General features: G+C 57.1%; 1 protein-coding gene across 8 annotated transcripts in view; it reads left to right on the top strand.

Moving 5' to 3' along the window:
• Nucleotides 1-13,484, top strand: part of CAMTA1 (calmodulin binding transcription activator 1) — an 850,500-nt gene that overhangs the window by 738,880 nt on the left and 98,136 nt on the right. For all 8 annotated transcript variants that reach the window (XM_045035030.1, XM_045035028.1, XM_045035029.1 and 5 more), the window contains exon 8: nt 3,835-3,988. In XM_045035030.1, the coding sequence (XP_044890965.1) occupies nt 3,835-3,988 (154 nt within the window). The remainder of the gene's footprint in view (nt 1-3,834; nt 3,989-13,484) is intronic.

Raw genomic sequence — 13,484 nt, forward strand, 5'->3', positions numbered from 1 at the left:
CTCTCTGGGGGCGACCGGCCTCAAGCACCCTCATGGGAGTTCTGTAGCCCAGGGAGGAGCCTCTGGACAGGACCCCCGACCCACACGACCTGACCTGGGTGGTAAACCCCAAGGAAACATGCATGCAGCCCAGTAAGACGAAGGCAGGCTGGCTCCACATCGGTCCAGAACCCAGAGTCCTGGGGGGCGGGGGGTCCCAGAGCCAGGGTGTGTCCTCGGCGGGCCCCCCACCCCAAGCCGGGCATGGCTGAGCGCTTCTCCAGCCTACCCTGCGTGGCCAGTGAGCAGCTCTCGGCCAGGATGTGACACTGTTATGAGCACTCCATGAAGCTGATACATTGGGACTCTATGGCTAATATATTTTTCTGCCAAAAACGCCCAATAAAATGTACAACTAATGAATAAAATCGCAATGTTGCCAAGAAGCGATGTGTGCCCCAAATTTCCAAAAATACTTCAATCACTCTCTGTCTTAAAACCAGCCCACGCCAGGAAGTCGTCACTTAGAATTCAGGGCAGCAGTTTCAGCAGCAGGAACCCCAGGCCCTAGGATAGAATCTGTGCTGAAGACACAGACGGTAATGCTGCCTGCTTCCCGTCCCCTACTCCCAAACCCAGACGCCTTGAACCTTCAGGGGCTGGTACTTTCTCCCCAGCTGTATCAGGGCCACTGAGAAGCACAGGCCCAGAGCAAAGGCTCCCAGGAAGGGGACCTACACGTTGGGCATATTCCTTGATCCAACGGGAGCCATGGTGGATCTAGAATCCCTAAGCCGGTAGTTACAGATGTGGGGTGCAGGGACCACTGGATCTGCGAACCCCTGAAATGCAGGGCTGATGTGCCTTGGGCGGTGTTTGAAGCTGGAAGTGGAATGTCCACAGCCTTCATCAAATTCTCAAAGAGGTCGGGGCACCTGGGGGCTCAGTCGGCTCAGAGTCCGACTTCAGCTCAGGTCATGATCTCACGGTTCATGGGTTTGAGCCCCGCGTCGGGCTCTGTGCTGACAGCTCGGAGTCTGAAGCCTGCTTCATATCCTGTGTCTCCTTCTCTCCCTGCCCCTCCCCTGCCAGCGCTCTGCCTCTCTCTCTCTCTGTCTCTCAAAAATAAACTTTGGGGAAAACAATTTTTCTTTTTTGTAATTCTCAAAGAGGCCTCAGACCCAGGAAAAGGGAAGGACCAGTCTTGCCTCTTAGCCTCCTCGGAATGCATTTTGGGAAAGACTTCTCTGCCCTTTGTAGACCCAGAAAACTGGAGCCAGATGTCGATGGGACACAAGTCTGGGAAGACTGTCCCAAGACAGCCTGATTCAATTCTACAAATGATAAATGAACACCCGTCATTGCCGGATATTATCTGTGTGGTTGAGGAGATGAAGGAGGGGGCAGGGGCACACAGACCATGAAGGCACAAACTTCTATCTGTAGAGGTACAGAGGGCAAGGTATCAGGGAGTGCTTCCTGGAGGAGGAAGTGATCCTCGTGCCTGTCCTCAGAGTACAGATGGAAGCTGGTTTTGCAGAAAGGCAGCTGGGGCCTGAAGAAGAGACAGAGATTCCTGAAAGTGGAGAGTCCCAGGCAGTCTAGCACCCAAGCTTGGGCTTTGGATGCAGGGTGAGAGCCGCCCTTTGTTCCCCAAGCCCCTGCCTGCCTGCCCTCCCGCCGCCTTGGCCCCCCACGGCCTCCCCCAGGCACCCAGGCTGAGCTCAGCGGGGCTGTGGGGCAGGAAGCCGCGGCCCTTTCATCTCGCAGGTGGCTGGCATCCTGGCTCCCTCCCGCGGGGACCAGCTCCTGTTCCAGGGCTGGGATCAGAGGAGGCCCTGGGTGGCCTGCCGACCCCTGCAGACTTTTGATCCTTCCCCTTTTGCTCAGTGGCGGGAACTGCCACCTGGCCAGGCACAGGCTCAGGCAGCAGCCCCTCGTCCAGACACGACCGTGGGGAGCCAGTGTGTCGATAGGAAGAACACAGGGCAGGGACTTGAGTGTATCACCCCATTTCTCCTTGGCTACCCCATTCCGGTGATAAGCATAACATATCTACCCAACCCACCCACCTCGTGGGCGTATGGCAAGCATAAAGTGAAATATGAAATGGGAAAGCACTTAGCCCAGGCAAAAAAGAGGCCACCAGATGTCTTGGCAGGACCTGATTTTGGAGTCAGAGCCCTGGCTTCCAGCCCGGGCTCTGTCCCTCGCCAAGCGCAGGGCTTTGGGCAAGTCACAACTTTGCTCCAGTCTGCTCATTGTAGACGGAGGGCGCCCTGCCCAGCCTTGCCCAGCCCAGCCCGGCGGGCCAGCCTCCCCGGCTAGCACGGGCACCAAATGAGATAATGGCTGGAAAGTGCTCTGAAAAGAATAAAGTGCCGTGCCGATGTCAGGGATTATCATTATTATTAAGGAGCATGATTACCGCAATCCACAAAAGCTGCCATTAACGAGAAGGCTCCTGTTCGTGTTGATTTAATTTCCTGGTTAACTGAGCGTTGGCAAGAAAAAAACTCTATGTTTCAACCCTTATTGAAAATCTTTTTAAATTATGCCAGTCTATTCTGTTGCCCTGGTCATGGTGCAGTCTTGGGTCTTTATTTATGAATGCATTGATTGAGTCACACATTTATTACTCTCTCTGACCATATCGAAAAAGGCAGCCACAGACCCAGCCTCCTCCGTGCCTGGGGTCCCAGGACTTGTGGTCGGGTGTCCCTCGGAAAAGAGCAGAGGAGACAGGTCTGGGGAAAAGCATGGGATGGAACCTTCCACATGGCTTTTTCCCTGGTTCCCTGGGGCATCTTAATACATTGTCATAGATTTCCTTACGGTTTAAGCGATACTTTCTGATTGGGGTAGAAGGAGTTTCTGGATTTATCCAGATGCATTACCAAGTGATATGATTGGGTTGTTCTTTTCTTTTCTTTTCTTTTCTTTTCTTTTCTTTTCTTTTCTTTTCTTTTCTTTCTTTTCTCTTCTTTTTAACAAACCTGTCAGGCCTGATGTGCCCAAATAAATGGCCTTGCCTTCTGGAAGGCCACAGAAAGCCATGGAAGGCACATGCTCTTTGCAGAGAAGAGCAAGTCCCCACCAAGTCCCCTCAGTGTGTCACTATCGGGGCCAGTGGTGGGCAGAAAGGGACCGAGGGCGTTTTGAATAGACTCTCATGGGAAGAGGCTGACCCATTTCCATAGAACCATCTGGGGACAAAGTGAGCCCTTCACACGCAGAGTTCTTTCTGTTCTTAAGGCTTCGCAGGAGGAGTTTCCAGAGGCTCTCCTGGTGCCCAGAAGTAATGTGCTGAGGGGGCTTCTCCTCCAGGGAGAAGCCCACAGGCTGAAGGGCACAGGGGCGTCTGGGAACTCTGTTTCCCCCGGGGAGGAAGAGGGTAATGATGCCTGTTGGGGTGGACATCCAGCACACTGTGATGAGGAGATGCGTGTAAAGCACAGAACAGGGGTCAGTGCTCCTGGGCAGCTGTTGGCATAAAGTCCCAGATGTCAGACGAGAGATATGTGTGGCCTTGTGTGTGGTCCTTGGTTACACACAAATCAGTCCATGTGGTTCTCATTGGGGGTGGTTTTGTCCCTCAGGGGGCAATGGGTCATGTCTGGAGGCACTTGTAGTTGTCACAACTGGAGAGGGGCAGGGTTTAAAAGCATCCAGTGGGTGGAAGCCAGTGCATAGGACAGTCCCACCCCAGAGAATGATCCGGTTCCAAATGTCAGCAGTGCCCAGGTTGAGAAAGCCTGGTGTCGGGATGCTCAGCCTGTCTGCACCTGCTGGGGGGCACCCTTGGATGGGCTCCATGCCTCCTTCATGCTGCCAGTCTCTGTGCTCTCCCCGCAGAACCCTGACATCGTCCTGGTGCACTATCTGAACGTCCCAGCCATCGAGGACTGCGGGAAGCCGTGTGGCCCCATCCTCTGCTCCATCAACACCGACAAGAAGGAGTGGGCGAAATGGACAAAAGAGGAGCTCATTGGGCAGCTGAAACCCATGTGTGAGTAGCTGTGGCCCACCTGGCCCAGGGTCCTGCGCTGGAGGCCAGGCCAGCACCCAGCAGGTGGGGCAGAGGTCCCCGGGGGCCGTCCTGCTCGGGCGACAGCGAACGTAGCTTTTCATAAGCGTCACCCCCAGCCTACTCTCACTTGATCCTCTAAGCCCCCTACACAGTGGCCAGGGCACAGAAGGTCAGCCCCACGTTGCAGATGACAAAAGCGAGGTTCAGAGGCACAAGGCCCCGTAAGCAAGGAACAGGGCCACGAGAGCCCTGCACTGCGGCCTCTTGGGCCACAGACGGGGGAGCAGTGGCTGTCCGGGGACAGACAGAGGGGGGGCTGGCCAGAGCTGGCCTGCCTCCAGCCCCCAGCCCATCTGCTCCTGGACACGGCGAGGCTCCGGCCCCAACTCCCAGACTCGGTGGCATGCAGATGACCGGAATTAGCTGGGTTTCATTTTGTCAGCAAAGTGATGTTCTCTGAAGCATCTGTCAGGTGCAGATCACTGAATGCGGAACACCAAGTGAGTCTGGAGAGCTGGGCAGTGGCTGCCGTCTCGTTTCCACGGGCAGCCGCTGGGGGCTCTCGCTGGCCTCTCCTGCCGCCTGGACTCAGGAAGCACAGACACAGGTCTGCCAGACCCGAGAAGGCCCGTCCAGAGCACAGGGCCCAGGGCTCTGGGACACCGACCTCTGAGGCTCAACGCAAAGATGTGTCACCATACGGGACCTCAGAGAAGGGGTCACCAGGTCCCTCAGAATCTGTGCTACCCTTGGAAGGGGGGCTGCAGGGAAGGAGCCGATGGACACCATACACAGAGAGCAACTGAGATGTCCTTTGCTGGGGGGCCGTGAGTGTCCCATCACTAGGAGTATCCGAGCCGAGGCACGATAGCGTCCGCAGTGACCAGCTAACCCTGAGAGTCCTTCAGCGCTCAGATTGGGGGGTCACCCCCCATTCTCAAAGTGGGCCAGAGACAGGAGATAAAGGGAAGGGAGACCCCCAACAGGCCGACAGCCCAGCCGCCCAGGCCCTGCTCCCTGCTGCCAGGAATCTAGAACTAGGAGGCCCAGGGGCTTCCAGGGCTCAGGCTGCATCCCATGGAACCCTCCGGAACCGCAGGTGTAACACACCCGTCTTGTTTAAACCTCCTGGTGTCCCCAGGGTGGGTCGCTCTCCCCACCTTCCTCTGCTCACCCCACCTTATCCACATGAAGTCAGCATACACTTCGCCTCTTCCACAGGCCCTGCCCCCGACTACTGGCCCGGCCTCACACCCCACCCCCACCACCCAGCTTTCTCGGGACCTCCCAGAAGACATCAGACTGAAGTCAGCCTCCCACGCTTAACCAGAAGGGGCCGCTCTAGCCCCTTCAGTATTCTGCACAACACCTAGAAACTTGAAGGACACAGCAGCTAATCCCCAGGAATCGTTCCTGTTCTCACCATCCCTCGGGGCCCTGCACAGCGCCGGGCACGTGAAAGGCCCCCTGTAAATATTTGTGGGATGGTTGAGTGGAAAGTGTCTGGGCCCAGCTTTGGGCCACTCCCCACAGGGACCTGAGCAATGGACAGAGGCCCCCCAGTGTCCAGGCCTGGGGAGCCAGAGCTGTTCCCAGATGCCCTCCAAGGCCAGCCTGGGGGTCCGGGGAGTCAGGGCAACGGCACCAGGGGTCCTCGCCTCAGACCGGCCTGTCCACCCCTTCCAATTCAATACTGAGGCGATGTCTACATGTGCTTGTACTTAACATTGGGTTTCCTCTCCCAGGGCCCATTCACGCCTCCTCTTTGACAGAGAATCGGCAGGGCCTGAGCAAAGGCTCAGTGGGCACCAGTGCCACCTGGGCAGGGCAGTGCGGTCCTAGCCAGGGAACCGGGAGGTGGACACGTCCTGGTTCTGTGACGGCTTCACTATGGGACCTCAGGCCCGTCACCCTCCGCACCCCAGTCCCTTCTATAAAGTGGGAGAAAAAATCCAGAGCCTCTGCACCAAGATCCACAGTACCCAGCCCGCTCCGCCGGGCCCAGCTCAGCTCCCGGGCCTCTGCAGGCTGGGGCCACTGTTTCCTACCGGTTCCCGGGAGGTTCCGGAGACCACCTTAGCCAGAGGGCAGCCAAGGGCACATTCCCGGGGAAACAGATGCCATTCAAGGTGGCCAGCACAGTCAGAACCTCTGGCCTGGGTTCTCCCAAATGCCTCTTAGCACACGCAGACGGTCCTTCTCCTGGAAGCCACCCCACTGCCACTGTCCCTCTTCTCCTATTCCGTCTGCTCCCTTTTTTTCTCCTCATTGCCTCGACCTGCCCCGCAACACCCCCCATACAGAGCCTGCCCGTGTCAGACAGGAACACCACGTCCCTAGGGGCAAAGGGATTAAGCTCCATGAACTCCAGGGGGTGCAAAGCAGACCCGAGTCAGCCTCTGATGCTTAACTGGAGGGAGCCATGGATGCCTGCTTGGAAGTCTGCAGTGCATCGAGAAAATTATGTACAACTACAACAAACTCCCCATAAATCTAATAACACTTGGCTCGCTGGTGTGTCTGGGGGCGGGGAGCAGAGCCGCGCGCAATTACCAAGCGTGCATGTGTGTGTGTGGCTGTGGTTACAGATGCACACGGCCTGGAAACACAGCCCTGGAAGTCAGGCTCCAGCCGAAGCCTTGCACGCGATGAGTCTTGGAACACACGTAGGGCACCGCGTTCGGGGGGAGCAGTGGTGCGTGGGGAGCCAAGAAGGCATCAGATTCGGCTCCAAAATCAGGCGTGCCACCCGACGCTGGAGCCAAACACATTAGCTTCATCACATTTTCACATAAATCACATTCCTTCAAAGACTTCACAGTTTGATTTCCTGATGTTTCCAAATTTCTCTGCCCTGCGGCAGAACTGTCAGTGGTTTAATCAAAATGTTGTGCTTCTCGGTGGTGAAGGGAAACTCTGATCCGCAGCCTTCGCCCCACCTGTTGCGAGACGGGGGGCTCATTGTTCCCGGACCCCGGGAACCTCACAAATGCTGGCCTCTAAGCCAGACTGATGCTGGGAACCCTACCTGGATTCTCGCAATTGTGCCGTTTGGTCTCATGGGGGCTTTTCCCATCCATCTGCCAGATGAGGGATGCCTCTTACAGAATTAAAGAAAAAGGGAAAAAAAAGAAGAAGAAGAAGACAGGGGTGGGGGCGAAAATTAAGGTATCCGATAGGAATTCCCAGAATGTTTCCCATCTTTTGCCATCCCTCCTGTGGCAATTAGAATATGGGTGCCGCCATGACAAAGACCAAAAGAACAGTGGCGTAAACAAAAGAGAAGGCTATTTCACGTGCACATAGCAGTTCAAGGTAGGTATGGCAACGATGCAGTGTTGGGGATCAGCCACCTGGGCTCCCTACGGCCAGTTGCTCTGCCAACCAGGTGTTGCCCTCTTTTTCATGGTCCAAGATGGCTGCTCCAGCTCCTGCCATTGCAACTGCGTCCCGACCAGTGGGAAGCAGAGAAGACAAAGTCGAGGGCAAGCTTCTTCCTTTCAAGAACAGGGCCCAGAGGTTGCACACAATACTCCCACTCACATGTCATGGGTCAGAATTCGGTCATACGGTTGCCCTTGGTTGCAAAGGAGTCTGGGAAGTGTAGTCTCTTGCTAAGCGCTACCATCCCAACATACTTTGGGGAACAGGGTTCTGTGTGTGAGTCATTCGGAGCTGAGTGGAGCTGAGCTCAGCCTGAGGTGTCTGTCCCTGCAGGGCCTCAACCGAGAATCGCTCATCTTAGGTCAAGGCCCGGGAGTGATTGCCTCGGGTCCCGTCTGAGGGTTGGCGTTTATAGAAGTCTAGTGAACATGACCTAAAGCTCAGCATGTCTCCTCCTGGAAATTCTGGGGTCTGTTCCAGTGCAGCTGGTCTGAGGGAGCACCAGCTTGGGACCGGCAGTCTGCCACAGTGTGAGCAAAGGGCTGGGCAGGTGGAAGTCTGTCCTCCCGGATCAACTTGGAGTGGAGAAGAACGGGCACTCTGTGCCACAGTCCCGCCAACCCAGTGGGGAGCCTGCTCGGTGATCCTTGGCCGCCCAGAACCACAGTGGTTCTGAACCGCTGTGCCCTGGACCTTCTACTCTCGGCTCTACTTGAGCTGCAGGGAGTCAGATGGCGCCCTTGGAGGGATCCTCTCCTCGGAGCATCGGTGGCTCTCTGCCTGGTCCCACTCCTTGGCAGCCTGGGAGGGGACAGGCCTGCCGGCCACTTCCCAGCTAGCAGTAGATAAGGTTACGCCATCCAGAGTGAGGGATGAGGGCATGAGTTTTAAGCCACACTCACAGCCCTACCCTAAGAGGGATCGTTCCCCAGCTGTCCCGTTCAGGCGAGCACCCTGGCCGGCCAGGTGGCCCTGCATCACCAAGCAAGGCTCGGACCTTCCTGCAGACCTCCATGGCCTCAGGGATCATCAGGTGGCTCCACCAGCCACCTCTGGGTCTGGCTCTACTCGGACTGCCTTCCCAGGGTCCCAAGACCTCTGGGTGGGCAAGAGGAGGGCTAGCTGGGGAGCCTGCATAGCCCCAGGGCCTGCACCCACACGACGTGCGCGGCAAGTCCCCAGGACCCAGCGAAGGCAAGAGTGGCTGGAGACAGGGAACCCCGTACCACTGAGGAGTAGCTGATCCGGAAGAGAGGCTGGAGGACAGTGGGCTCATTAGCAGGCACCCACCTCTCCCAGGGACTCCTCACCCCCACCCCCACTTGAAGCCGACAGAACCCTCAATGTCCAGACCCCCCCCCCCACCCCTTTCCCCACCTGTCCGAGTGGCTCTGCTGTTTCAACACCCAAGCCTTGGTTGCAGAATCAGTGCATCTGTTGTTTTCTCATAATTTTCCAGACAAAGACCAAAGATCCAGTAAGAGGGGCGGTGTTTATTTGTTTTGCTTTTTTGCTTAGATTGTAATCCTGGTGATTATAGAATATCAAGAAGTAAAATCAACAAAGGCTTTCCTTTCCTGGCCCTTCACGGATCCCCTTTCCTGGTCGATTAGCGCCACCTGGTGGCCCATGGTAGCAGAGCGGCTCAGAGACGTGAGTCCTCTGCAGTAGCCAGACCCACCCACCCCCCTTCCCGCACGCAGCAGGTGTCAGGCGCCTGGGGACGTGGGGGCACTGTGCCGCCCTGTCTGTGGGCCTAGTGTCTGGGGTGTGATGGGAGGCCATCTGGGGCCTGCTCCGGGATCCAGGAGCGCTGGGCTCTGGATGAGGCTGGAGCGAGCAGAAGGGGCCCCAGGGAGAAGCACATCAACTGCCTTTCCTCTCTGACTCAGTCTATCCTGATGAGACATCACCAGCTGGAGCAAGACCAAAGGGCTGGAAGCTTCTCCCTGACAAGGGAAGCATCCCCCAAGTCTTGGCCAGAGTCTGTGGGTGTTGAGTCAGTTAGCAAAGTAAGTCCCCCACGTAGCTGCAGGCAGGGGCACCGAGATGGGAGGGGAGCAGGGGAACAGCCAAGGGAAGGGGGGTCTGTTGCAAGAAAGGGTTGGAGGATTTCTTTCTGGTGAGAAATGTTCACTTGGAAGCACTTTTGTCCCTGCTCTAAAGTTACGCTCTCAGGATAGAAGCGAGGGACCAGGAGTCCGGAATGAGCTTGGGCACGGCCAGGCTGACCGCCGCTGGGGCTCAGGGGAGCCAGAGCTGCATGGCTCCCCACCCGATGCTCCAACGCCCGCAAAGCCTGTGCAGAGATGTTGGCTCGGTGCCGGGAGCAGCGGTCGACATCGAGACTACCTGGGCAGATTGATCAAAGGCAGGCTCCTGTCCTACCCCCCACCCCAGCCCCTCAGACTTTCTGATTCCACAGGTCTGGATAAGATTCTCATGCTTTTTGAGAGATCCTAAAGCAGGCTCCAGCAAGAGGCCCACCGAGGATCCTTGTTGTGGAGATCAGGGTCAGACCCCTGCTGGGGTCGTGGCCCTCTTTGAGCATTAGTTGGTTCTCCAATCCTTGTGGGAGGGAAGCGGGCGCTGGAGACAGTGCCTGTCTTGAACTTGCACAAAGGATTGGGTGTGTAAGTAGTCCTGTGAAGTCTTCCCATAGACTCTTGGTGGAGATATGCTACCCTAGAAGTTTCCTTGGGTTGAATTTCATGTTGGAGCCAGGTACATAATGGGGTCTTGCCAGACGTTCATGGACTTGAACTCATGAGACACGTGGGGATGTCATGAATGGAAGCACATCTGTGTCCCCATGGCAGGCCCAGGGCCTAGGATGGCAGTTCTGTCCCTAAGAGCAGGGACACTCATCGGTGGATGGAACTGTGAGATCTGGAAGGTTCTGCCCTGCTCCCTGCCTGTGTCCACAGGATTTGGAGTCACTGGGGGAGGTGAAGACAGTACAGAAAGGCCTGGAAAAGATTTTCCTGCCCATTTTGCTATCCCTTTGGTTAGCAGCCACTGGCACGGGGAGTGGGCAGAGTGGGTCCCCTTATGTCCCCAGCTCCTGCCAGCGCGCCTTCCTGGCACCTCCCACCCCGAGGCAGAGGAGAGCAGACAGGGGGCATCAAAGGCAAGCGGGTTTGGGTTTGCTTCCTTTCCTTGCTCTGCTCAGAGGATCCGGGCTTGTTTTGCAAATGTGCCTCTCTCCCTCAGGCTAAATTGTGTTTAGCTGATCTGGCCCCCAAGTAGGAAAACTGAAAGAGAAATACTTCTTTTGATTTCCTGTCTCTCCCTGGCTGCTTGGGCACCTCACACCCCCTGCTGCTGCAGAATCCTGGCTCTGTCCTCACCAGCCCCTAATTCCGTGTGCGCGGATGGAGTGTATCCTGTGCCCGTGTTGAGGACACAGCAGCCCCACCCACATCCCGCGCCTGGCTGCCACCCTGCGCTGACAGAGCCTTGCTCGGGGCCGGGGGCTGGTTTTGTGAAACTTAGAATTCACTGCCAATATTAAAATCTCCAGATTTTCAGCTTCTCTTTGAATCTCGAAGGTTCTGGTCCACCCAGTCAGGAGCCAAGAGGCAGCTAGCCTTTTAGCGGCACCTGCCGTCCTGCGAGCAGGTACCACCTCCGGACGTGAGGAGGAGGCATGTGATTCCAGGATTCCTACAAGCCCAGGGTCTCGAAAGCCGCGAGACGGAAGCTGTCTGGAAACCCACGTGGTCCCCGCCCCCACTGCCAGTGGCCTGGAGGAGGCACCGCTGGGCCGGTCACTCCTACCATCTCTGCCACTGAGTGGGGCCTTGGGAGATGGTCTGCTGTTACCCCTGAACAGGGGGAGAGAAGGTTCCAGAGCCCACTTGGCTCCCTGGATGTGGGACAACAGCTGGAGCTTCTCTCCTGGCCAGCTGGGCTTCGACATCGCTACACAACCGGGGCGGCGGGCACGTTCACCTCTTAGCGGGGCGCAGACTTCCCTGCCTTGGCAACAGTGGCACTTAGCAAATCGGGAGTCTGAGAGCCTCCCGCCAGCTCCTCAATGCCACCCCTGGACCCGCTTAGCAAGGAAACACTCGGCCCGGGCTGCTTTTTGGGACATGGGGGGCCCCCAGGAGATCAGAGGTCGCCCGGGAGGCTAAGGGCTCAGGAGCCCATCCCTATGTGGCCTGGACAGCTCAGACCGGCTCCCGGTCCCTCCCACCCAGAAGAAGCGGTACGTTCTCAGGCCCCCTGCCCTTCTCCACGGCGTGTCTACGGTCGGAACAAGGTGCCCCCCACCATAGAAGATGATAGGGGAGGGGTCTTGAAGCCCCACGTCCCCAGACTTCCAGAACCAGGAATTACAAGCTCCCTGGGGACTCAGCACTTGCATCCCTGCGTGTGCACGCCGTCCTGCCCCCGCGCAGCCCCTGCACTCCTCCCAGTGAGATTCTGGAAATGTCCTCAGGCCCAGTAGGAGAAGACAGTTGAGGGTGAAATGGGGCAAGGGGACAGCATGTGTGTGTCTGGATATGAGACGTCAAATCTAATGAAGATTTTTATCCAGTTGAACCCGGGAATCAGAAGGAGGGCCTTTATTCCCGTCAACAGTCAAGACGAAACTCTCAGAGCCTGCTAGTTCCCATTGACCTTGTTGCCATGGAAACAGCCTTAGTGTCAACAACTCGCAGGAATCCAAACGGGCTCATTCACGCAAGAGGCACGTGGCCGTGGCCAGCTCCCTCCCGCCCCGGCCTCGATCACGTGGTTCCTAAGTATGGTGACCATACGTCCAGGGTTGCCTGGGAACAGGCCGGTTTATACCATTGTGCAGCCAGATGATCCCAGCACCCCATCAAGCCTCCAAGGTGACCGGTCTGGACAGCAGGCTAAATGGCCACCCTATTTATGGGTCTTTACTGAGTGTTGAGTACCTGGGCAGGAGTAGGGGATGAGCCCAGGCTGATGGGGAAGGAGGAAGGAACAACCCCCCACCACCACCACCAGGCCTCTGTTTGGGGGGGGGGGGGCAGGTGTGGTTATCTTTGTCACCAACATTCCATTTGTCACCCGTATGCCATATACCAAGAAATCTCCTCCCGTGCAGAGAAGGCCAAATGTTGGCTCCAGCAGGCACTGTCTGTGGAGTTGCTGTAGTGACCCAAGCTCCAGCCAGAGTGCCCTGTCACACCTGTAGAAGTTTCTGCCCCACAGAGCAAACAGGGACAGGCGGCTAGCTCTCACCAGCTCCTGGAGTCACTATGGGATTAAGGGGGGGAGGGGGGCGGTGCTTTCCACGTCCTCGTTTCTGACTCTGTCCAGCTCCTCTCCGAAGTGTTCCAGGCTTGATGTTTCAGAGCAGAAAGGAGGTCTCAGAGCCCTCTGCCCTGGCCCGCCTCAGAGCTTCTAATGACACCGTCGAATCAGAATCCTGGGTGTGGGTCTCACGTATCTGTCTCTGAAGTCCCTTGGGGACAGTGACGGGCAGTCAGGTAAAGCATACCTCTTACACGTGAGGAAGCTGAGGCCATGCGAAATCAAAGATCCTCCCAAGGCCACACGTATGTGAGGAAAGCAGCTGGAGCCCCTTCCCCCAGGCCAGCATGTCCCAGCCTGTCCCCACAGGCTCTTCTTTCTATACAGCTAGCTGGGACATTGAGCTCAATGGTTCGCCCTGCCCTTCCCGAAGTTTCACGGCTGCTTAGGGTAGCCATGTCAGGAATGGACGTTTGTGGTTTCTGCAGGTACCCCCGGGACCCCCGGTCAGTGAGTCCCCTCCCACCCCACCCCCAGTGACTGGAAATCCAGAAGAGGAACCCCTGTCTCAGACCCAATCACTGTCCTCACAAATACCTCATTCTCCGGGAGGACTGTTTCTTTGAATTCCTGTCTTTTGTAGAAACGTCCCCTAAGCGCACCCCAGTGTGCCAAGAGAAGCCAGGCCAAGCAAGCTTCTGGGGACCCTGGCAGCCCGGGGGTAGATGCAGGGATGGGCTCCTCACACAGGACCCCCTCCCTCTCTTGCTGACATCCATTCCAAGAGCAGGTCCGTGGCAAGTCCCACCTCCCACTTCCTGCCCCGGGTTGATGGCCCTGCCCGGGTGCCCACCTG

Source organism: Felis catus, chromosome C1 (assembly GCF_018350175.1).
Source record: "Felis catus isolate Fca126 chromosome C1, F.catus_Fca126_mat1.0, whole genome shotgun sequence".
Lineage (NCBI taxonomy): Eukaryota > Metazoa > Chordata > Mammalia > Carnivora > Felidae > Felis > Felis catus.